Source organism: Ischnura elegans, chromosome 10, assembly GCF_921293095.1.
Source record: "Ischnura elegans chromosome 10, ioIscEleg1.1, whole genome shotgun sequence".
Taxonomy (NCBI): Eukaryota; Metazoa; Arthropoda; class Insecta; order Odonata; family Coenagrionidae; genus Ischnura; species Ischnura elegans.
The window spans coordinates 54,653,019-54,679,011 of record NC_060255.1 but is presented as its reverse complement, the minus strand read 5'-3'; the positions used below and the strand labels follow the sequence as shown (position 1 = coordinate 54,679,011).

Genomic DNA, 25,993 nt, shown 5'->3' with positions numbered 1-25,993 from the left:
CTCTTTGGTGGAAACACTTGTGTTATTGTATCTGAAGTAATGCTTGTGCCACAACTTTGTGTTGGTCGAGACTGAGAAGTTCTTGTTTTGTGTTTTTATGGCACAAGTTTTTTTGTGATGCTTGATGTGATTTTTTGAGGGGTTATCCTCTCGCTCAGATTGTCCCATATCCACACCATGGTGCCAAACGTGAAAGTGGCATGATTCTTTTTTTTATAAAATGCCACTGTGATGCTAATGTGTGAGGCATTACGAGCAATTGCATTCACTATTGTGTGTATGTGCGCGCACAGGGCTGGTGCTCTGTGCTGAAAGAGTATGTTGTCATTCCAAGAGTAGGCTTTAAATCGTTGCCACGTACAGTTGACCTAAGCAATCGACATCCATGTGAAAACAGTCTCTGTGGAAACATTTTGGTGGTGCACGCATATTTGTCTGCTCTTTGCATTGCGTGCTGAAGAACAGTGTTTCCTTTCCAAGTTATCCTGTTAATCAAAGTTAGCAGGATGGTGTTCCCTGCCCTATCACCAATTATATATAATGCATATATATATTGATAAATATATATATAAGCGTACATATAGTTTACCCACCCTACCTACTCACTGGTTTTCAAAATGGGCTGTATTTTGTATAATCAAAGAAATAGTTGTGTGTATCCTTTATATGTTGCACAAAAATAACATTTTTTCAGAGCTGTAGAGAGAGAGAGCATTTAGTATGTTGTAATATTTTTTAAAAAATCTGGAAGGAAACATTTGTTGCTTTTATAAGTTCTCCTTTCATTCCAATCATAAAAAAAATTATGAGATAATCCTTGTAATAAAAAACATTCATTCACTCCAACCCTTGGAATGTCTCATTTATAATGGATAATGATCTTAATGTGCCGAGGACCAGTGAATGAGAGAGAGGTTGGAGTTTGACCAAAATAAGCAGAGAGCTGTTCTTCACATGGAAGTCCAAGTGGCAATTGTTGTGAGCAAGTTTTTTCAACAAGTAAACTCGTAACGTTTTCAAAAGTAATCATGGCCGTTGTTGGTTGTTTTGTCAATGGCTTTGTGATATTGTCGTTTTTTGTTATCGTGGACAAAAGTATTAATTTGAGAAACAACTTGGAAAAGTCACTGTTCTTCGGCACAACCCCACTCTGACCAATCCCATTCGAGTGGCTCGTAACGAAACGCCTTTTAGTGTTAAGCATAAATTGTGGGCTTGCAGGTACTGAGGCTACCTGTGGCATGTGCGAGACTGATGCTGATAGATTTTTCCATTGTCTTAGCTCTTGTATCGATATTTTACTGGGTGATAGTTCATCATAATTTATCTTTTGAAAATACATTAAGTCTATGGTTGCCTCAATCTTCTCAAAAGAAAAAGTTTGACTGCTTCATGCAAAATCAGTGTTCTATAATTAACGATGCTTTAAAACAAGGAAGGATTGAGTTATATCCAACTGGATATCATCTAGAAGCAATGGCAGGTCTAGGTTCAAAGTTGTGATCTTCTTTTATGTTGAAGATGAAGATATAAAAAAATCATTCTGAACAATTATCAGCTATCTTTTCAGTTAATGACAACCTTAACTTTTTTGTGTGGGGAAAAAACTTATCATGAGGCTTATTATCAAACATTTACATTTCAGATGCCTCATTAATTGTAAAGCTTATTAACCAAGTTATTTATTTTATTGAATATTTTTTAAATTTCAATTTTTCACTCCATTCTATAATGCCATGGACTTTGTTGAAAACATATTTTATGAAGACAGTGCATAATTTTGGACTAATGATAAGGAATGCATCAATGGAATAAATTGGGAACATGGCATGAATGTTGCTTTGCTTCAGTCTTGGTCATCACTAAGTGTGTAGTGTCAATCTCATGTTATTCATTAATAAGGAACTGTGTACTACAGTTATTTGAATATTTGATGAAATCACCTTCAACATTGGTGAAATTAGAAATCACCGACAGAGAATTTTTCAAAGTGTACACATCTGGAAAATCTTAGGTATACTCTGTAATATCATTCATCTTCCAGCTTTTAATTTCTTGCTTTTCATCTTACCAATGGTAATTGGGTTATTCCTCAGTTGTTTTTGTCAAAGATCTCTTTCTCATAATTGGGAGTTAGGCCTCAGAGGAAGTATAGCATTTATGAGTGCATTCTGAGGAAAGGGCAAAACTATTAATTAGTAATGGGGGAAGAATTTTTAAAATGTCTTGTGAGATGTATTTTAAATGATAGCTGAACATTTTGAAATAGATGAAGTTAAACTGTGGCATCATACACAACAATATCCTGGCAAATATAGGGAAGTGCACCAAGATTTAAGAAATAATACTGGATGATATTAAGTGTGAATCTATGTTGACAATCCGGATTGAAAACAAGACTTTCCAAAGATATAGGACAGTTCTCAGGGAAATTTACTTTGCAAAAAATTCAACCCCAAATGCCTAACATTAAAACTTAATTTTAAAAAACTCAAAAAGTTTGAGGATCTCTCCCAAGCTTTCTTTCGTATTTAAAATGCAATTCTTAGAAATTTATGAAGCATGTATTAACATATATTTCATAATGTATTCTTGCCTGAAAAATATTCATGCAGTTCTAAAACATGGCTCATGTAGTCATCTATCAATTTTTTTTTCTGGTAAATTCTTTTGATGTAGAAGCTTATTTTGTTTTCCTTGCTTTTGTAGTCTTTATCTATCATCGTGGATTTGTATTTTGCAGAAAATTGGACAATTGCCTTTTGTTTGAATTGTGATATATTAAAAAATTTGTGCAGATAAATCCATTGATGAGATTAACAATATGAAGGTGATCTATTGGGAGAAACAGAGCTAGTAGATGACTATTGCCATCATATTATAGTTATCAATAAAAATCTGCTCATCCTAATTAATTATAGCAGAAGTTGGACCAACCTTAAATTATAGTTTTTTATCTGAACATCATTTCCACTGTAGTAGTTCTTGAAAATCACATGGCTTAACCCGTATTCAGAAATAGCTTGCAATTGTTTATTTTTGCATTTCTGCTCAAGTCCCCTAAATGACTAAATGGATCATATTTTGAACAGGAGGTTACTGTGTAGGTCATGTTTCAGCAGACCCAACATTCCTGCTTGGGTAAGTGTCGGGAAGGTTTCTGGAATCGATTGGGAGAAAGAAAGCCATCAGTCAAAATTGATCAATTACTTTCTGAAGTTCCTAGTTTGGAACGAAATTATGTTGTTTCTGTTTTGTCTGTTTGTAAATCCTTGGCAGTAATCCTTGGCTCCTCAAGTCTTAATAAAAAAAATTCTGGGTGGTTAGTTTTTTACATGAAAATATTTTTACAAAACCATCATTTATCTTTTTAGTTGTTCCTCCTTTATCAAGTGATGTCATTCCTCTTTTTTGTTAATGAATTTAAGACTTTAGTAAGGGGATTTAGTGTTCATGGTGTACCATAGAGCCAAGCGGAGATTAAATTGGTGTGTAGTTAATGTTCTAAACATGAAACTTCCAGATCTGACTAATTAATATACTAGGCCAAAACTGTTTTTTCTTCAGCTTGCATTCGGTGGAGCTGAATACATTTTGATTACTGCCAAGTTAGTCATATTTTTCACCTGTCGTTTTTGGATAAGGTGATTCTTTAAGCTCTTATAAGTAGTCATTTTAATCGGATTTCCCTTATTAAACTTTTGCGTCTTAGCTAGCATTGTAATTGTTTGAGTTACAGTGAATATCGTTGCCTGTTCTTCCTGCCATTTTAGGTCACCCGTCATGTCTCCAGTTTACTACCAACATGATCATCTCGGTGAGAAAGTATCGCTGGCAGTGTATAGAGTGCAAGTGTTGCTCTATCTGCGGAATGTCTGACAATGATGTAAGTCTCTCAATGCCTCCTGTTTCAACCTTATAGTGTGAATTTCTCTGAGGCCGTGCCCAGGTTAAGGAAGCCCAGATAACTTACGCATAGCATAGCCTTTCACTGGCAGCAATTTATCATCCCAATTTATCCAATATAAGCTAATCTATCAGCCCAAGCTTTTTTAATAATAATACTTAAATTGTTATTTTTTCCTTTTTGCTAATACCCTCCAAACCCCATGATCTCGGGGTTTATAGTGGTGAGGGACAAAAATTGAGACTACAAGTCATGGAAGTTGCTGGGTTCAAACAGTTAGGTGGGCATTTTGTTGCCACCCTCGTTGGATGGTACTGGTTAGTGCCAGTGGCGTTGCCAGGAATTTCTTTCGGGGATAGGGGGGTCCAAAATCTGGGGAGAAAATTTTTGAAAAACAGGGTTCAAGGTAATGAGTTTTAAACTAATTTTAGCACTTCCTAATCAAAAAAACTTCATTTATTAAAAGAAATAATTTTGTAAATTCATGATTTTTCCATAATTTGTTTTCTTTTATGAAGGAAAATAATTGTGTTTTTATATTTTGGGGGGGCGTCCAGATCCCCCCCCCCAGCTTTGCCACTGGTTAGTGCTGACTTACATGGTTTGGGTGCTAGGCATAGTTGCTATTTGCCAATAGCATTACCTGTTCTCCAAGTACTGTTCGGCACCTTACTAAGAATGGATTTCATGCAAATCCCTCGTGATGAATGGATAGTGAAAACAAACGCTTTTTCCCCTTATATATTCTGTGAGCATGGGGTGGGAGTAGGTCCATCACTATGCTCACTTCCTGCATTTCCCCCAAAAATTTGTTTGATTTTCTCTTAACTATGTGAAATGTATGAGCTAAAAATGAAGGGTGGGCCCTGTTTTGAATATAGCCCCAGGCCACTTTGTGAATAGGCACTACCCAAGGCATGAGAAACCTCATCACAGGGAGTGTCCATTAATTACATGATGTGATTTTGGCAATTTTCGGACCCCTCACTCCCCCATTACTGAGATATCGTGAGATTTGGCTCGACCCCCTCCCTCTAATCTCACGGGAAATTGTTCAACATGCATATTGTCAGTGTAAAAATGTCAATATGCTTCATTGCATTGGATTTATTCAAAACAATTTGTTTCATTATTTTTAGGTAAGACTAGTTTTTAAGATTACTAAGATTGCAATTTTACACTGTTTCTTGCAGAAAAAAATACATGATTCTTGCCCCAGGACCCCTTATGTGAGATTGGGTGAGAACTGGCTTGACCCCCTCCTCCTTAATGACTCATGTAATCAATGGATGACCCCTTAGTGGTTGTGAAGGACTAGTTTTAATATAAAGTTCTGATCCAGGCTCTGAAACACATGGCTGCACTGCAGTTTCCCACCCTTCTCTTTTTTTTTAAGCTTGGGTTTTCCCTGTCCCTCCCCCAATACACCTAACACCTTTGATGCTAGGCCCATCACTTTACCAGTTCATAGGTACTTCATACCTCCTGGCCTGAAACTGCAAAAAATGGAAAATAAGGGACCTGCTATTCTCTAGCTTAATTTCAAACTGGCTTGATCTAAAATGAAACGGATAATTTTGTACCTTTTTGGAACAGGGAGTAAACATTTACTTTCGTTCCTGATCACATCCCCATCTAGGTCATTTACTAAGGTAATTTGCTGTAGGAAATAGTAATAAACAAGTGTTGAAATACATAAATGAAAGATTGAGCATGTGAGTGGCTATCAACCGATTTTACTAATTTTCCTAATTGCCTTCATTCACACCATGTTTTTGTTGTGTTCTTCTCCAGGATTAAATGGCTATATCTCCTCCTAGGAATGCCCTGAACAATTTTAGTTATCTGATCCATTGAGTTAACGAATGTTAGCATGTAGAAACTTCTGGATTGTGGAACTACCTGCGTGATTTTTAACCTGAAGTTAAGGAGAGCAGTGTCTCTTGGGTCATGTAACAGTGCAATCCCTTATCTTTTTCAGGATCAGCTGCTGTTTTGTGACGATTGTGACCGCGGCTACCATATGTACTGCTTAACTCCTCCGCTCTCTTCTCCGCCTGAAGGTTCATGGAGTTGCCGTCTCTGCATTTCTGAGTTTCATAAGAAATAGAGGAATTTTTTATTTCTTCCCTTTCCATGTACCTTATCACCATCTACATAGCATAAATGAACTGTGTATACAAAATAATAGTGTGATTACGTGTGTAGGAAGCAGTGCAAGAATCCCATGTTGTGTGTGGATGTTGTCTTGCAATGACTCTATTACCAGGGTAATCAGGCCTGCTGGTGCAATTCAGATATTGCCCGATGCGCATTGCGGGGCATCTCTTCCAAAGTAATTGCTCCTTGAGCAAAATAAATGCTATTCGATTGTCTAACCTAACAAAGTAACAATTACGTGCAGTATTGCATTGTAAGCATTTAAGATGAAGGTGATTCTTCATCAAGCTTGGTCTCTGGATTATGTATGAAACTTTCCAATGATAAATCGTTCATTTCTGCCTGCCCGCCAGCAGAAATGTGTTCCTTGAGAGTTATAAGGGAGTAATTTGACGTGAGATTAAATCAGCAGCCATAAAACTGACAGTGAAAAGTCTTTCAGATAAAGTAAACATACCTCATACGCAATCGTAACAGTATACATGTCAAATGAAGTAGTTGCTTAAGAATTAGTATGACATAAAGTGAACCTCTTTTAGATAACATTTAAGTATTTTTTATAATTTTGTGTACATTAAATGTGTAAATAATGAACCCTGAGCAACATGATTGGAAAAGGCACAAGGCTTATAATTTTTCTCCCTCAACAATTACATTTTTTAATGTTTTTCTAAATGAAAGCCAGTTATTGTGCACATTTAGCAGTTGTTTGACTTAGTGGTAATGAAATGTATGGGGTCGTGTTTCCCCACTTGTGTGCATTTGTGATCTTTTAATGTTTATGAATTGATTTTAATTGTAACAATATTGTTCTTAAGTACTTAAGAGTTGCTTACCTTCATTGCACCAATGTATTTGATTTGTTTCAAATATCAGTGTATTATGATGTGAACACTAAAGCTACCTCTCAACAAGAAGTGCATGATGCAATTACTTCATTTTTACCACTTGGAGCATACTGCTTTACTTGGCAGAAACATGAATGATGAGGATAGAGAGTAGAATGTGCAGTTAGAGATCGTAGATGAGTTTGAAACCATTTTTACAATAGTGTAAGGGGTGCTGCTAAGAATTAAGGCTTTGGGGAGGTTTAGGTGCAACTAATACCAGGGCTGTTTGGGAGCATGAAAGACCTGCCAGAGTATGCGGGAGGTGCGAGATTAATACATTGTGGAATTTTAAAAGAAATGGTTCAAAATGGTGAGTTCTATGGCTTTCTGGGGGATATTTTATTAATCCATACACTATTCTCTAAGTAATATGAATCCAATTAAAATCGATTAAACTTGAAAATTTCCTGAGCTCTGGGGTGGGGGGGTTTATTCCCCAAAACCCTCCTCTCACTGCGCCACTGGTCTAAGTTGCCGCTAGTGTGCAACTTGCTTAGGAGAACAGGTGACTCCTATGCTTGAAGCCTATGTTTTTGGCTTAAATTGCTTGAACTATTAAGAAAATATTATTTTTCTGAGCAACACAGAGAATATTATCTTTGAACCATGCTATACTTCCAGGCTCAGAAGAAAATGAAATTAGAGAGATGTTGATTAGATAAGTATAGGAATTTGTTTTCCCTCCGAAACAGTTAAAGACCTCAATGAAAGCTACATACATAGATGGAACTCTGCTGTTAACCCTTTCATGCCACCACCTACAAGAGGAAAACTTTTGCCAAGCTACAAGTAGTATAAGAATAGGTATTTTAAACCTCTCTGTACGGAGCTCTTTTCTGGGAAGGAGTTGCCATGGTGTTCTTGTCTCTCTGATTTCGGACCCAGGTTAACAGGGCACCCGGCCATTACACTGGACTGGACCCTCTAACCCTATTTTAGCGAGAGTCCACAGTCAACTTATTGCTTCACTAGTGTTTTTTAAACCAAATTTTGCTTTTGATTTTTGATAATTTACTCTTATATTGTATAAGGATAACTAACATTTTTTAAGCGGTGTGGAATTTTAACGGGATTTCTTGTGTTGACAATAACAAAGTTAGTGAACACAATGTACATACCAAGAATCCAGAAGTTCGTTATTAGTTGAGCCAAAATTTCGTTGAAAAATAATTGACACACCGAACAAAATGAAATCATTTCTAAGTATAAAAAAATTGGAGCATGAGGCAATATTTTCTTTGCAAAAACCACTGACAATTTAAGCACTTCATAACAGATTTCTGCAGCAAGGACGATTGTAAATGAGTGGGAGGGTCAGGCCTTATTTTCAAGGAGTAGCCTTTAGCCGGGGTGCTGGTAGGAATTAAAACTAGGGGGGTTTTAGGTGCAACTAATACTGTGCTGCAGTGTTGCTAATCCTAAAGAAAATGTTACTACTGTGGACTGCAGGGGCGGAGCTAGGAATTAAGGCTGGGGAGGTTTAGGTGCAACTAATACCGAGGTGTGTGGGGGTATGGAATACCCACAAGGATAAACGGTAGGTGCGAGATTAATAAAGTGCGGATTTTTAAGATAAATGGTTCACAATGGTGAATTTTACGGCTTTCTCAGGGATATTTTATTTATTCTTACACTATTTTATTTGTAATACAAATCCAATTGAGTAAAATGGATTAAAATAAAAAATTTCTCTGAGCTCTGGGGGTTATGCACCACTGGTGGGCTATGCATCCACCACCCTCTTGACCTACAAACTTTCCAGCTCGGTTCTGTGAATAGTTTGATGTTTTGTCTTAGTCATCCATCCCTTAATATTAGTTACAAAATTTGCCACATTAAAATTTTTTTTTTTTAATTCTCTGAGCTCTGGAGTTTAATATCCCACCAAACCCCCCCTTGCTGTGCCACTGGCCTTGAGAGGTCTCGCTAAGCTGAGTCTCTGACAGGGCCTGAAATCATCCAACCATTGCTACCTCAGCGGTCAACTTCCCTTCCCCCGCACTAGCTATAGCTGACGTCTGATCATTTGAGTTGACAATTCCACGCCAGCTATACCCGATGATAGATTTTCTGATCATGAAAATGATCATCGGTCCCATTTGACACTCTGTGCCAAAGGGTTTATTTTTTATGTATTCTCCTACAGGTTAATGGCCAAAGTCATAGCAACCCCCACCACTTGAGGTGGGGGTTTAAGTGATTGAGGTGGCTTAAGGGATTTCATGTAGATGTGAAGGGGTTTTTCAGGGTTCATACTGGTCAGGGAAGTCATGGAAACGTTAGGGAAATAAATACACCAAAGGATGAAGTTCACCGTGAGAAAATATTTGACTTAGCAGGGATTCAAACCCAGATACCCCAATTGCCAGTCAGGTGTGTTAGCCAGTTACACCACCAAGCCATTTTGTCAGAGCGAACTTTGGGATCCTGGCTAAGTCAAATATTTTTTAATGGCGAACTTGATCCTTTGGTTTATTTAACTTTGCACCTGTGAGTGTGACTGTGTACATATCACTTTTTGGGAGTAGATGTTAAGGAAATTGGGTTAGGAAAAACTCCTGAGGTGAAGCAAAGAGATGAAAGTCGTAGAAATTAAGTTTTTCCATGTGTATGATCTGTAGGAATAGTTCTCAGATTTCCAGTTAACACGTTCCCAGCCACGGACTTTTAGATGTAGTCACCCATTGCGCCGACGTGTTTTCCTTTTTTTCTTTACTGGATCCTTTCCATTAGAGTTTTTGTGTGCATTCGGCTATGCACACCGCATCGGTCACATCATTTAAGCGTACCAGAAGTATCTGTGACCGATGGCGTGCTATCAGCGGCCAAAAGATAGGCTCATTCTTCGGTCATAATGGCCGAAGCGGCGTGATGATGAAGTACATGTTTAGGTCGAAGCGGCGCTGAATGTGTTAAGCAATAAGTGGAAGAGCATAATTAACCACAACATACGAAAACAACACCAATCAGTCCACTTGAACAGTATGCAAGGGTATAAATACCGATAAGAACTTGGCTATGTATTCTACCCAAGAAGCCAATGGCAGAAATAGCTGTTGAAACGTTGGGACCCAAAACAATACCCAGTGAGAAACCCAAGAATTATTCCTGCATATGAAAGTCATGGTTGATCAAACGGATTGTTCCAGCATATGAGTGGTGAGGTGGGCTTTTTGTAACCAATCTGGTTGAGCTGCAACGTGTAGCGATGATTGGGTTCCTCTCAACTTCATCTCTGCATCTGCAATGACTGCTTGACTGTATTTCTCAGTATAGGTACCTTGCAGAAATTTTGCATAAAATCTTTAATATGACTGCCTCACCATTGATGTAAACAGTTCATGACTTTCATATGCAGGAATAATTCTTGGGTTTCTCACTGGGTATTGTTTTGGGTCCCAACGTTTCAACAGCTATTTCTGCTCATTAGGTGAAGTGAGTCAGTGCCACTTCTCCTATATTTTGAGAGATTATATGACAGTGTCAGTTATCGCATAATTTTACATATTAATTAATATGCATCAAGTTTTTAATTTATAATATCCTTATAGTTATGCAGAACCTACTTGCAAAATGGTCTCCAGGGATGTTAATCTGCAATTTTCAAGTCTCTTTGATATGTGAAGGGCTGCGCTTGGTCACTTCACTAGCAGGCACGCAGACTTACAAAAAATATTGGGGGGGCCCAAACCGGGGATCTTTTCCCGGGAAATTTTATAAGTAGTGAATTGTAAGTCTTTTATGCATTTTATAAGAGTCATATGATCAAAGTTAGAACCCTGATAACTCTAATCTCGATATCTGGACACTCCGGGGAAAATCGACAAGCCTGACACTTTTTTCCTCACACCCATAACGAATTATTGGGGGGGCTCAGGCCCCCTCAAGCCCCATGGAGTCGGCGCCACTGTTCACTAGGCAAATATGGTGAGAAAATGGAGGTAGGGGAAAAGGAATGCACTATGTCTAAAGGTGTTGGTTGCTATGGCTACCAACTGCTTTTTGAAGTGTTTTTGATAGCATTTCACATGCACAATTACTTCTGCACTGCTAGCATCGTCTGTGCTTTGGCAGCCTGCCTGCATCCTTTAGTCTGCTGTGCATGAATCTGCGCTCACTTTCACCCATGAATTCATGTTGATATTATAGCCCTAAGTCAAAGTAACAGTACCTTTTTCCTTCATTTACCAAGAGAAATTAGAACTATGAATTCCTCTCTTACAACTAACTTGGTGGACGTGCACATATATCCAAGCCCTGAATGGTGAAAAACCCACCCATCCGTGATTGAAACCCGGAGTGTCGATTTGCAATTTAGGACTTAACCCCACTGATGTCACGGAAGGAGTTTAACGAAGGATTGGAACAGTTCGAAAGAAAAAGGGGGAGGGAATGGGAGGGATTTTTGTGTTTAAGAAGAATTGGGTAGTAACTTAGGTACACAATTGTGCCATCTTTATGAGTGCCTTCATGGAAAGGATTTTAATTCCTAGCACATGTTCAACCGATCAATTCAATTTTCATGCTGGCCCTGTGACGTCACAGGGGCCCAGATGCTATAGGAGTAGTCAGGAGTTTTACATCTTCTGAGATTACCAATGCATGCATGAGGCACAGAGCTCAGGGAAACATCTCTTAATAATCACCTATTAAAATTGCCTATGGTCGGAAAGTTTCCTTCCTTTGATAGGGTAGTAATAATCCTTATTTAAGCCAAGTGCTACCTGCTAGCAGGGTACTCTGCTACCTGCTTGCAGCCTGCATCATAGTGGTGTTCATAGCCTCGCACCAAGGTGGCATCAAACAGTGGCAGCCGGAACCAGAATGACGTCACACAGGCTTTTTCCAGCATTCATACTTATAATTAGCCGTAGCATTTTTGCACGCTTGAAAATTTTCACCTTTCATTTAATCGCAAAAAATAGATATACATAGTCATTTAAAGGTGTGAAATACTTACTCCAGGAGTAATAATCTTTTGATTTAGGCAATAAAAAAATAGGAAACCACCCTACGGCAATGTATTGACTGATGAATTGACAGATTCCGGGACAATGTAGTGCAATCTCTGATAAATGAGGGCTTGACATGATTTCAGAAAATATGTAATGCCATTCATTATTCACAGAATCCCCAATTTCATTCTCTCCATTCTACCTTCCTTATTAATTTTATCTGAGGTGAAGGTGAACTTACTAATATATACATATTTCCACCCTTACCCAATCAAATGGAAATGCAATATGTCCAGTTGTTAGGCTTACAGTTAATGTATATTAATTCAATTCCTATTCCCATGAGTTTGATATTTGGATAGGTTAACATTACAGAGGCATGACAACCTCGCGTTTACCTACCCAAAATGATGTATTTCCTTGATTAGTAGAGAGGACCTTAACACATTCAATGCGGGCCCGATTTTCATGAAAGTCATCTGAATCAGCCGAGAAAATAAGAAAGAATAAGCTCTTATAAAAATTTTTTTTTTAAAACCAGCCTTTATATTTAGATTACAGGGGATGAGCAACGTTTATATATGACACAAAGCAAAAAAACTCAGTGACCCCGAAAAACCAAAAGTGACGTATTAAAAAAGTCACTATATTTATTACTACGAATCTGCAGGCGCTCGAAGGGAAGAAAAATTTTTTGACGATTTTCGAAAAAAATCTAAGTGCTGAAAAATTTCAGTCCAGAGTCCGGACCTGGGACGACGGAATTCGGACGAAATTTTTCCAAGTCCGAAGCCGGACCCGAGACGACGGAGGGACTTTGAAAAATTTTCGAAAGCAGGGGTCTCCCCGAGTAAAGCAAGACGAATCCCCCAAGCTAGGGCTGAGTCGATGGGAAATTTTATGGTGGATAACTTTTACTGTGGTCGCAAAACACGAAAATCGACCATTTGGAACTTCTTTGATCAAAAACATGTTTTGGGGGGCTATAGGTTGACTGGGGGGTGGTTAAAGGGGGGTTGGAGAGAAAAAGTTATATTTTCATGTATTGTCATCGGAAATGAAGAAGTGTGCAAAATTTCAGCGTTTTTGCTTCACAGGAAGTGAGTCAAATTTCAGTTACAAGATTTGTACCAGACAAACAGACAGGTTGGTGAGTTGATATAAAGACTGTAAAAATAGAGGGAGGTTTTCGTGCCATAACTTCCGTTCAAATATTGCTATTTACTAACGGTGCACACAGGTCGAAAGAGGGAAGCTTGCTGAAGGCCATGCACACGATCGGAAGATATTAGTCGCGTACGGAGGCGGAGAAAGGGCTCCCGGCCCCACGGGCAGAGCTCGTCAATTGATGTGCTCTGTATCTCAGCTTGGAGGGGACCATGTCAATTGACGTGCTCTGTGCTGAATAACAAGTAATAAATAAAAATAACAAGTAATCTAAAAATAAAATATTTATTTAAGCCTTAATTGACAAGTACATCTTGCCTTTAATTGTCTGTTTTATAGGGTTTATCCTCTTCAGAATCTGCGTCATTACGTTGACTAGTTGGTCAGATGAGAGTCCAGTCTTTTTGCTTTTAAATTTCTGCAAAAGTTCCGTTGTTGTCATCGGCTTTCTCATCAAGTAGCGCCTCACAGCCTCCTCCGTTATTCCAGAATCACTACTGTAGAAAAATAAATGTAGTTCTTTCAGCCTAAGTTTCTATTACCGTGAAGCAATTTCAATAATGCATTGAAAGGATTTTCACTAGTTCATAACAATGATTAACATCATCAGCTTCACCAGTTATAAATCACAGGTTAAGGAGATGAGCAGGAATTAGTAGAAACTGAGAGTGAAGGTACAGCCACCAAGAACTAAAAGTCAGCTAATGAAAGTTTATCATAGTTCAAGACCAGAATTATTTTTCATGTGAAATTTTCACTCTTTTATGTGTAGTAGCAGGTGACTTTGTAACTGTAAGCTGCTGGCTATACCACGGTTATTACTTGAATGATTAATGATTGAAGTTTATGATAAATTTTGATAGAATCTCTCAGGATTCTGACTGGGTCAGGCTCTCAATTTCTGCCGACTTTTCAAGAGAATACTTTTCTCTCATCCTCAGGGCTGATTTATGCACAGTGCTCAGATACTGCCTCATTTATGTGTTTTTTCGTCTGCCCCCTTAAAAATCACTCTGCTTATACAGCTGGAAAAGGGCCAGCTGCCAGTACATATATATATACCACCTTTTAAGCAGCGAGCAAGAGCTCAGCACAGGGAAAATATGACAATTCAAGGGTAAAGGGGACCAGTATAACCTTTCCAATGTTAATGAAGGAGAATGAGAAAGACAGGCTTCTAGTGAGCGTGTGCAAAAGCACACTAAAAATAAAATAACTAAACCAAGCCGACATCGGGAATGGCCTTGATTGGCACAAAACATTTTTTAAATTTGAAGTATCAATTTTTCTTGCATTTTTGCAATTTTTTGATACGGAAGCTTCTTGTGGCTTACATACTGTCCAACCCACCAACAACAGCATGTAAATAAGTCCATAACCTGACCTCTTGGCAATCAGCCCTGAGGACTAAGGGAAAGAATTCCAACAAAATGTCAGCATATGCAGAGCCTGATCCAGTCAGAAGCTGGAGAAAAATTCATCGCAGAGGGGAAAACATCAAATCCTTCATATTGACAGAAATTTAAACTCACCTAAATGATGAGGACAGGTGTCCTTCCATACGAGGCTTCTTGGAAACTGATCCATTTGTTCCATCTGCTTCATTCTTCCTCTTTGTGCTTTCACTGCCAGAGGCCGAGGGAGCAGAAGATGAAGACTGGGCATCCTGAGATCCACTGTTTCCCTTGGTGGGCGTACCAGACCTCGGAGTATTGGTTCCACTGTGCAATGAAAAAAAATTATCCAGGCTTCTTAACCACTTACACCAAAGACTTAACACCAAATCGATGGCCAAGTTCTAGCAACACGTATGTATCTCAAAAATAGCAACTTTTCAGGAAAGAAAAAAAAAGATTTATTTTTTACTGTGCATTATTTTACTTGAAATTAAAAGCCAAAAAACATAATATGTACTGAAAAGGAAGCATACATTTTCAAACAGAGTTTTTTTTGCTTGAATTTTATTTTTTATCAACAGTATTGGTAGCATTAACTCACACCAGCCAAATTTTGAGGTACGTGTTGTTAGAACTTAGCCATCGAAATACTTTTTAATTTTAAAAATATTACTAGGACTCAATGCATTACATCAAGTACAACAGCATGTGTCATATTTAAGTTCACTGATTTCACTTATAACACTAAGTTTATAATCATATGTGACGTGCCCCCCCCCCCCCCCCCCCTTGAAGCAAAAGTAAATTTATTTCAAAATGAAATTTTTGAACTATTTTTCTTTAAATCCAAGTAAAGTGATATTAGTAAAAAAAAACATGTAATGAAAATAAAAATATTATTTTCCAAGCAAATAATAAAAAAAAACCAAAAAGCGCTGTTATAATTTTCTTGAAATTTTGGTTTCATAACCTTTTCTGTGTTACAACTTGAACGGCCACGGCTTGCCCCCCTCAAGTTTTGATCCTTAGTACGCCCTTGAATCAGTGGTGGCGCGTGCATATATGCATGTTAGCAAGTGCACACCCAAAGATGAATGAATTTTAAAAGAAAACTATTCCTTTGTAACGAGAAGGATAAAAATCCTGTCTACATATGCAAGAAACATGAGCCTCAAACGCTACAGCTTTCTCCTTTTCGAATTCACCGCTCTACAAATGTGTGATCCCGTGGCATCGTGCCAGTCGCATATTCGGTTTATGCGATCGCTTATGGGTGCTCGGGCGGGACGAAGCGACGGGGTATGCACTGTTCAAATGGGTGATGGGAGCAGACTCAAAACGATGCGAGTGCGCACTCACATATTTTTAGTGGGTGACTCGCAGGTAGTGTAGTGGTGTAGCCGCCACCTACTCTACCTGCACCCAGGATCCCAGTCCGTCTGTAACAGAGTCATCTGTCTGGCCGTTTTCTACACTACTTCCTCATAGGGTGTAACTCATTTTGAAACTTGAAATAATTTACATGCGCGAGGACTACCGGAAAGTCTCTATAGTGTCGTTGCTCTACAAGGATTCATTGTTGGCAATAACATTCAAAACACATTCATGGAAACAAGTAAACTACTGAAAATTCTGGTGACAATTCCAATGACAACCAGTGAAGCAGAGAGGTGTTTTTCGACCATTTAGCGTGTTAAAACATTTTTAGGTAGCACGATAGACGAGGACAGGCTCACTGCTTTGGCAATGTTGTCAATAGAAAAAAAGTTCCTGGATTGTATCAAAGGTTTCAACGACAAGGTGATAGCATTAGTATTAGTAAAATTGCATGAATAGAAACAATATTAGCATGCTAATATTATTTCTATTTATGCAATTTTAAGGGTAGAATGTACTAGTGAAATGTTTTGCTTGCTATGTATTCTATTACAACGAAATATGATGTGCATGGATTAGGATTAACATGATATAATTAAATCATCCCTTATCTGCTGTAATGCACACCCTAGATAAATTACCACCAGCCGCCACAGCCTTGAATACAGGGCTAATGTGCTTTAGATACCTGTTGGGTTCCTTTTTGATTGGCTTTTTCTTCGTTTCCGAATCTGAACTGTCGGAGCTATAGTTACTAGATGAATCTGCAAGAATAAAAAGAGTAACAACAAAGACATTAATTTACTTCAAAGGTTCTTGGAAATCAATTGCATAAATAGTAATATTTACAAAATATTAAGAGACTGATTGCTTGAATTACTTGTTTATGAAGTACATATTAGAAAGGTATGTCCAACGAACATCAAGGAAAACTGAATTTGAACCCAGAGTTAAAATAACTACAAACTTTGCATAATTATCAAAAAATAATATCAGTAATCCACTATTTATGAAATAGTAGTAAATAAAAGAGACATAAATAGCTGGACCATGGGCAAAGGACTTGTGAAATTAGTATGCAGTCCCTCCATACAAAACAATCACAAATATTACAAAAGAGGACCCTCAAGTCTGCCTCAAAATGTGTTGTCTACTTTACTTACACTGCACACTTAAATAGGTTTACAAAAGTCGCCACTTGCCTCGCAGACAGCTGACGAAAAAAGTAATCCAAGTTTCATGGGGAAATAAGGAATAATTAAGGGTGTCAATTGAAATTTAAATAAATGACAGTGTGATATATCCAATTTAGAACTTTTCAATGCTAATTCTCAATATTACAGATCGTTGGAATTACTCGCATTAATTTTCATTCATGGAAAATTTTCCACATTCTTTGAATAATGAAATTCTAAAATGTTACTTCTGAAACTACCAATTTAATAACTACCACAAACTGAAACTTTATTTTTCAAATTATCGGCATTGTCTTATATCTAGGATGGCTAACAGCATGATCTGAATGGTTGTAAACAATTCGCAACACTGGCCTCACAAGAAATGCTCCCTCTTGCCATCTTTTAATCTCTTCTTACACTCTGATGGGACACACTAAAAAGGATGAGGCTTAACTTTGCATATGAACTTCTTTCCCACCTTTTGAGACACCAAAAGACATGGTGCAGCTTTTTTTCGGGCGTGGCTTGCAATTGGAGAAATACCATATGAAGTCCAACCTAAACTCTTTTACATAGACTACTACTATTTATTCATCATCAAGAGAAAAATCTCTTGCATTTACTAATTATCGTAAACTTTACCAAAAGTGCTGTACCGTGCCACACCAGTCAATATGAGCGAAAGTTATAAACTAATAATTTTTGGGTCAACAGGCTTTTTTTTCACTCAAAAGAAAAGGAACCATGCATAAAAGCAAAAGGAAAACACTTTGGTGCAGTGGGTGAATTCATCTAAAAATCTGTGGCAGGAAACGTGTTAATGCACCGCATAACCAGGCCTTCAGACTTGGTTCCCAGACCGGAGAGTTGTATCCCCACAGACCCACCAGGGTATCATTCCCATTATTCCTTACCATTGAGGAGCATACTGCTGGGATCTTTCTTTTTGTTGTCCTTCTTGCCGCCACCACTGCTTTTCCCCCCTTTCTTCTTCTTGCCACCCTCCGCATCACTATCGCCCTTCCCTCCATCACCCCCACCCTCCTTGTCCTTCTCCCCACCCTCATCGGCAGCATCGTCACCCTCGTCCTCCCGACCCTCCTTGTCCTCCTCATCCTCCTCCTCGGAGTCAAGCAGTTTCCTCAGGGCGTCCTCCTCCGCCACACCCTTCATGCTGTCCTTCACATTCTCATCCAGGTCTATCTCACTGCAAGAGATATGAAATGGAATGGACTGAGAGATATGTACAGAACAATTGGTCCCATCTGAAATGATTCTATCAGAGCCGGAGTCCTGGGCCACCCAACAACCCAGGGTTACCCACCATGCATGAGCCTTCCAACAATATAGAGGTAAATCCTACAAAAAAAATCATGTATACAAGGATTCAAAGTGAAGCTAGGTTGTATGTATTTGGTGAACATGTAGTCATAAACACTGACGTTAATAAATGGTTAACGCTTTCTCATAGGCAAGTCTCAACCTATCGCATTTTGTTCAGTTTTTAGAATGTCACATGCCCTTACCCCCCAAAAAACTTGCCCTGCCTCTAAGGTTTTTTTTATTTTTTTTATTTATCTTGATTGCCCCCAATGAGGTATAATGCACAACAGCACAATGAGGCCTTTACATTGAGAGTTTTAAACAATCAACAACAGACAATCACACACACCCATGTCCTGGAAGGGGCAACCTACTGAAGCGGTACTCGAACCTGTGACCTTCGGTATGGTAGGTGAGGACTTAAGGCCGTTTTACATGGGCCACGGAATTGCGCAGGTTAGAGCTACATTAATTTCTAAAATGGCGTGAAATTGCACGAATGCATGTACGAAATTAGAACAGGGGCTATTTTGCCATCTTGCATCCATGCATTCTCGCATGTGTTCTAGCAATTCACCGCTTTACACGACACAATTTTGATTGCGCCTTCGCACGTACGTCAGATTGCGCAATTCCATGTACTGTGTAAAACGGCCTTAATACCCACCACCACTGAGGCCAATGAAGATGAGAGGATATTTGAAATAGGGATGTGCTAGTAGTACTTTTTGATCTGCTTATACAAACAAATAAGTTCTGTGAGGCAGTGTGTTTTGATAATTTTTGTCAGCATTGAATGTGGTAAGTGAGGAAGACCCTACTGACGGTGTCTCAAAAGTGAATTTGAGAAAAAATAAAACTTTTTTAAAAAATTACTAACCCTGTTAGTCTTGTATTGATCATTACTATCAATTAACATCCAGATATAAACAGGAGCAATTATGTTTGCAGTGTTGTTGTAGGAGGCTTATAAAGGGTTAGTGTCAAGTGACTCATCCCGCTTACTCTAAATGCCACAATATTGTATTACAGTGGCTATTTAGCAAACAAAATGCTTTGAAAAGCATATGATATGTCCTTCACATGTACAGAGGGAAATGCTGACCTGTCAGAGGAATCTGATATGTAGTCCACCTCCCTTCCCTCTTCATCTCCATCATCACTTTCTTCAACAGCCTCGTCATTTGAATCCCTTCGCTTCTTCTTGGCTTTAGCCTTTGCTTTGGCACCTAAGTAAAAGGCAATAGATGAGCCAAGAACCAAATATGCATTCACAGACACCCTTCATGCATAAGAGGAAGCATCACTTCTATTTAACTGGTCATATTTTAAATTCATCAAATAGTACTGTGTAAATCTACGGTAATTACCTTGAAATTTTCCGGCTGCATTAAGAATTTTTTTATTGCCATTAGGAATTTTTTATACCAAAAATTCAATGCACAAATTCATGCATTACAGGATGCATCACTTTTGCCTAATGAGTCACATTTTGTTTTATTTCATGACATAGTACTTGTTAACATCTAAGTTAGTTACCATGAAATTTTTAGGGTGCATGGAGTATGATAACTTCAACATTTACCAGTATATAGATATTTAAATTCAGAGAAAATAATACATAAATACTAATTAAATTTACACAATAAGTCCACTATATACAAACTGAAAATTTCAAGATGATAGCATAGTTTTAAGTGAGCAATATGTCAAGAAAAAGAGACTGGTCTAGCTGGAATAATGCATCCTTTTATTGAAAAATTATTTTTCTTGTGAGTAAAAAAGTCTCCCTTGCCCTTCATGACAAATCTGTAACCAATTATTAAATGTAGGCAATGACAAAAACAATTTCATAGAGCAGAACTGTGTAACAGTTGATGCTTGAGGGCTAAATTTACTTCATTCATACCAAGAAGAAGCCACAATACTCCAAAACACTAACCCCTTCAATCAGGTGAAACAATTCGTTCAATTGTTTCAATTAGGCTCAACTATGTGGAAGTTAAAACACGCAAATGAAAAGGAGACTTTGTTGATTCCACTGATTTATTTCATCCGTACAACATGTTTCGAACCATAGAGGTTATTATCAAGTACTAAAAAGTTTAATGGTAAGCAAACATACTATATAGTATTCCTTTTCGCATTTCAGGTGAAACAAAGCTACTTGACATATACACTATCTGGAATAAAGTTGAAGCAATTGCTAAACACTTCATACCTTTCTTTTGTTTCTCTTTCACAGCATCTTCATCTTTTTCACCCTCTCCTTCCTCAGATTCATCGTCACCATCATCTGAATCAACCCAATCATCCATTTCAGATATTTTAAGGTCACCTGGGAATAAAATATCCAAAGCAGTTGATCACCACCACACAAAAAATTCACAAAATAAGGTTAAATAAAGAGCATTAACCCCTTGCACTGCAATGACGAGTCTAGCTTGTCATGAACTTTCGATGCCAAACCGCGTGACAATGACAAGTGTATCTCATCATTGGATTTTCATCATTTTAGCACTATTTAGAGGACCAATATAGTTATTTTGAAAGCTTATCAATGTTAAAACATTTAAAGTATATATAAATAATTCATATTTCATGAAACATGATGCATTGGAAGGATTAAAATGATATCAGTCGAGTAGCGATAGCTGTGTTCTCCATGTTTAATACTCACGTTATATTTCACGGTTCTACGTTGATTACAAATTTAAAAAATATCACTTCATTACCTAGCATTTAAAGAACCACTAAAAAATAAATAGAGAATAGGAGTACGATTTTCAGGAAATTAATCAAAGTGGAAGGGGTTAAAAATAAGCAAAATTATAATTGAGGTCAACAATTGATTTCTCACAATGGAATTTTCATGCTTTGGTACATCGAAAGGCTCACAAAAAGCAGATGTGGTTGATAAGATGAAAATAACTTGCATTATTTCTGCCATGCCTATGTTCAGCTGATCCCAATTATTTCTAATAGTGGTCAATTCTTCAAGCGAATATATTCCACTTTTACTCACAAAACAATTGGACCAGCTCAATATGAATGCCACAAAAGGTAATGAAGGTTTTTAAGGTCATGACTGCAATCGGGTCGTTTTCTTCATCAAAGACGTCACAGGGGCCCAGATGCTATAGGAGTAGTCAGGAGTTTTACATCTTCTGAGATTACCAATGCATGCATGAGGCACAGAGCTCAGGGAAACATCTCTTAATTATCACCTATTAAAATTGCCTATGGTCGGAAAGTTTCCTTCGTTTGATAGGGTATTGGTAATCCTTATTTAAGCCAAGCACTACCTGCTAGCAGCCTGCATCGTAGCGGCGAATTTTCACTGATCTTGCACATTGCAATTACCTTTCCCTTTGGCTCCTTTGCCACCTTTCTTTCCACCTTTTCCATCTTCCAGCTCTTCAAAATCTCCTTCTTCATCGTTCCTCAGTCTTTTCCTCAACATCAAGGAGAAGTAATTCATCACCTTGTTTCTCCTGTAATGTACGAAAAAACATTAAAGAGAAGCAATGCAATTGAAATTAAAAGTAAAGACACATAATCTTAATGCACTAATATTTTTCTAAGATGAAAACAGCAGTAGTAGTATGATTCATGCAATCATACATGTTCCGTTCCACCAAAATTGTTCATGCAATCAGACATTAAACTTGTACAGGTTGACGAACTGTGTAAAAGAACATCAACCTGTCTTCCTCTGCCTGCCTTCCTGCCTCCCAATTGAGGCTTGGATCTGAGGACAACTTCGGCCTTCCTCTCCTAACTACCACCCCTGTGTTCACTTTTACCTTCTTCTCCCAACCACTAAGAGCTCACAATCCTTTTTTCTTTCCATTTATGCCCTTTGACACATACTGTGCAAGTGCCAACCTGTACAGCAATAGGATTGCTTAATGACTATACAACAGAAAAGTAGGGATTCCCTCAGCTTCACTGTCACATTATTGAAAGGAATTAGAAATAGGAAGGAAAATTGAACATGAGAAGAGTTAGTTAGCTACTGCTTGGTATACTTCTAAAACCTTCAGCGATTTTAATTTGATAAAGAGTACATCATATTTAATATAGTTGCTAACAAGATAAGTGACATTGAGATAGAGGTCAGAGTCTGTGAAGGTTGGAGGTTCCTTCTCAAGAAAGAAAATATAAAAGAGGGTTAAGACAATATGGCCAATTTTTGCCTAGTAATTACAACCTCGTCTTATTGGCTGTTCTACTACACTGACTTTATAACCTTCGTTTTATTTTTCACAGGTCTAAGTTTAATGGAATTATTTTCTGTCCTGACAGATTCCAAGTAGAATTTTATATTGAAAGACTTAAAAGTCAGTATCTACAGTCAAGGTTCACTCTTCCACATCTATATACAGTACACTCCTGATTATACAGGCTAATGATGGTGAGGGGCGGCACAAATAATTCGAACTTTCACTTTAATTTCTTGTTACTTTCATCATTTACGTAAATCAATCTCTATTATTATCAAAGCACATTTTATGTTATTTTTTAATTCTTTTCGGAATCATTAAGAGATTTCTTTTCACGACTGTGATCTTTTTAGCGTGGTTTCCGAAAACCACGCATCCATGGCTGCAAGATCACGGATTCAGAAACATGGTTTGCATGAATGCTTCCAAATCACTGCGCAACGTCGGAAACTACTCAGTCAGGCACCACGCCACATCTGGCACAAGTTGCCTGTGAAGCCGCTGCTGTGGGACGCACATCCGTGATCACATTCCTTGTCAGCAGGTAAAGAAAATAATTCCCTTTTACTAAAGGGACACTAAAGGAAATAATAAGCCCAGAGTAGCCTAACATTAAAATACAGTAATTCTGGTGATTTGCGTCCCATTTTATTTGTTTAAAAAGATCACGAAAAGCATTGAACGAGGATGAAAGTCATGCACAGATAATCTGCAACACGGATAATCGGGAGTCTACTTTAATACCCTAAAAGCCACCTCTATGGGCTTTGGCAGGGGGTGACCAGTCTATTCTCCTGGCAGCTTCTCTTACCTTCCAAACTCCTGCTCTGCTTCTTCAGCTGATAATGCCTTGTACCGTTGAATAGGCTGGAAGTTATACCACTCTTTTAAAGAGAAGGCCTCAATGGCACCATCAGGAGCGTGGGTAAAGACATAATATGCAGCATTCTCACCCACACCACCTTCCCTGATTCCTTTAAACCTATGTTAATAAAGAAATTCACAGTGTTTTTGAATGAAAATATATCTATTATTCGTGCAGAGAAAGACAAACTCCAACCACAAAATACATACTTTTTACCCGTTTTACCTCCTACTTTAAGAATCCATGGCTGATCTTCCGGTTTATATTTTTTTGTTATAATACCAAATTTCTTTCGGCGAGCTTCTTCTCTTTGATCTCGGCCAAATTCACTACCAGCACCAAATCTGGGAGATGAAACAAATGGAGGTCAGGGATATATTACAGGAGACCTCACAAAGTTTGAGCATAGACGGTAGGTGAAGTCTAATTGTGTTGGGTGGTAAAAAGGGAATGTGTTCAAAATCTTGAACTTGCCATACTATCGTGCGAAAGATCCACAGAGAAAAAATCATTCGCCTTGACCGGGATTCGAACCCGGATCCTCCGATTTCCGGTCGAGTGCTTTAGCCAGTTAAGCTACCGAGGCGTCATTCTTCCCTCTGGATATTTTCGGACACTAAAAAATTGCCATACTACTTTGTCGAAGTAAGTGGAAATCACAAATCAAGGAACAAATGGTTTTCGTAAATATTAAAATCATACTCAGAGCAGTAATGTACATAATTGAAACTACAGACCGAACTATTGAGATCTGCCATATTGATGGTGACATCATGAAAGTGGGTCACTTTCATGATGCCACCATCTACTAACTGATGGCAGAAAAAGATCACCAAATGATTTTCCAAACTGCAATTTACACTCCGAGAGTCGTCAAGTAAATAGATCAACGAATACTTGCAGTAATAAAGGTGAATAACTAGATCGAAACATTAGAAATAGTTTCTGATGAAATAAAATACTTTTCTCATTTACATACCCATAAAGAGCCTGGAGAGGAAGATTAATATTTCAGGACATAACTGGTATGTATATGGGGCGCTCTACTATTTTAATATACAGCAAGACATCATTGTCCTCATCAGAAACTAGCCCAAGTGGCAAGTACATATATTACCCACTTCTAAGGTGATTACAGCCACGATTCTCAGGGAAATATTATTCAAATAATGGAGCAAACGACAACAAACTCTGTAAGTTCGCCTCAAATGAATGGTTGGCATAATTATTATGATCAATAATTGATAAACATTGATGACCGATTAAACATGATAAAAACACACCTCAAACATCAAGGGAGGCAAATTATTGTGAGCTATCTCCACTCAAGCTCAAATATTATGTACTTTCAGTGAATGGACTACTTGTAAGCCTAGAGGTTACTCTAAAGTCACTATCCAATCTTAGCCAATTGAAAATTAAAATTTTAAGGCATTCCATCTCGTCTACGTTTCATATAAAGCAGCTGCTCTTACTTAGGCGTTTCATCGTCCATCCCGCGGTACTCCTTCATGTTGTTTTCACGCTCCATTTTAACTTGATTCCATTTCGTGAAGTCGACGTTTCCAGTATTGAAGCGCATAACATGATGCTTCTTGTTGACATTTCTGGAAAATATAATCAATTTTTACAATTTGATTGCAAAAGTAAGATATTTCGAGCGAAAAATATGTTTCGACATACTTGGGAACACGAATGACATATTCTTGGACCGTTGTCCCAGCAGCCTATTGTACCAAATTGGAAGTAAATATAGGTTATTGACTGTCGGTAAATTTACTCTTTCAATAAATACATAAAATAACTGAGCTTGCCTGTACTGGAGCCACCGCCCGCCCAGCCTTTTCCTCTGTTTTCACTCGTGCAGTATCACCCGACATATCTGACTACGCTGACAACCTGACAATTTATTTCAACTACCGTCTTGTTTTGGTTTCAGCTCGCTCACGCCATCTTTCGCGAAATCTATAGTCAGCTGACAAGGATATAGTTGGAAAATGGCACCATAGAGGACTCTGGTCAAATCAATTTGCTCTTGCTGCCACCTATGCAGGAAAACAGGCAGTGAGGTGGGGTTGACGGAGGGTAGTACAAACATCAGAGTGAGAATGGGGAAACCTCAGTAACCATCCTAATATACATTAGTGAAGCCCGGGGAAGAATATAAGGTTCATTGATACATTGAAAGAAGATCTCAGTTATGGGAATATAGGCAGGCGATTCTTGATATATTCCACCCACCAGATCCGGTGCGATAATATGATGATAATAATGATAACATGATAATGATGGGCGTACCCAGCAAGGGAAGGAGGGGGCAGCTGCCCCCCCCCCCTCCAACAGCAAAAATCGCAAAGGTCTTCAAGGAAAATAATATTTTTTCAAGTCAATAATTTTAAAAACTAATAGAGAGCTGTTATAATTTCCTTAAAAATGTTGATTTTATTCATCTTTCCCATGCTTAAATCTTACCTACAACTTGAGCAACCATGGCTTGCCCCCCCCCCCTAGTTTTGATCCTGGGTACGCCCTTGTGTTAGATCAAGGA

The 25,993-nt window shown here is 38.1% G+C and overlaps 2 protein-coding genes across 3 annotated transcripts in view; one reads left to right on the top strand and one right to left on the bottom strand.

Moving 5' to 3' along the window:
• LOC124167234 (zinc finger protein ubi-d4 A) overlaps positions 1–6,984 on the top strand; it is a 28,119-nt gene extending 21,135 nt beyond the window's left edge. The window contains exons 8-9 of the mRNA XM_046545106.1: positions 3,774–3,886; positions 5,889–6,984. Coding sequence (XP_046401062.1) covers positions 3,774–3,886; positions 5,889–6,017 — 242 coding nt within the window. The 3' untranslated portion in view covers positions 6,018–6,984. The remainder of the gene's footprint in view (positions 1–3,773; positions 3,887–5,888) is intronic.
• Positions 6,985–13,345: 6,361 nt separating this feature from the next.
• On the bottom strand, positions 13,346–25,420 carry LOC124166848 (general transcription factor IIF subunit 1). 2 transcript variants are annotated; one of them, XM_046544554.1, is made up of 13 exons: positions 25,260–25,420; positions 25,129–25,172; positions 24,921–25,052; positions 23,655–23,789; positions 23,392–23,562; positions 21,718–21,848; positions 20,576–20,692; positions 19,725–19,739; positions 19,460–19,583; positions 17,946–18,238; positions 16,542–16,617; positions 14,612–14,800; positions 13,346–13,576 (listed from the first exon to the last, which is right to left on the bottom strand). In XM_046544554.1, exons 1-13 carry the CDS (start codon positions 25,323–25,325, stop codon positions 13,369–13,371), a joined length of 1,701 nt encoding a protein of 566 aa, XP_046400510.1. In that variant the 5' UTR covers positions 25,326–25,420; the 3' UTR covers positions 13,346–13,368. The 2 variants fall into 2 exon arrangements, with proteins under 2 accessions (XP_046400510.1, XP_046400511.1); XM_046544555.1 differs by lacking the exon at positions 19,725–19,739.
• Positions 25,421–25,993: the final 573 nt, after the last annotated feature.

What these genes read in the sequence shown, in the direction of transcription:
- LOC124166848 (XM_046544554.1), bottom strand. Translation starts at nt 25,325, where the DNA reads ATGTCGGGTGATACTGCACGAGTGAAAACAGAGGAAAAGGCTGGGCGG. An exon ending in ATATCAGATTCCTCTGACAG is followed by an intron (nt 18,239 to 19,459) that starts GTCAGCATTTCC and finishes TATCTCTTGCAG; the next exon opens with TGAGATAGACCTGGATGAGA. An exon ending in CAGCAGTATGCTCCTCAATG is followed by an intron (nt 16,618 to 17,945) that starts GTAAGGAATAAT and finishes TTATTCTTGCAG; the next exon opens with ATTCATCTAGTAACTATAGC.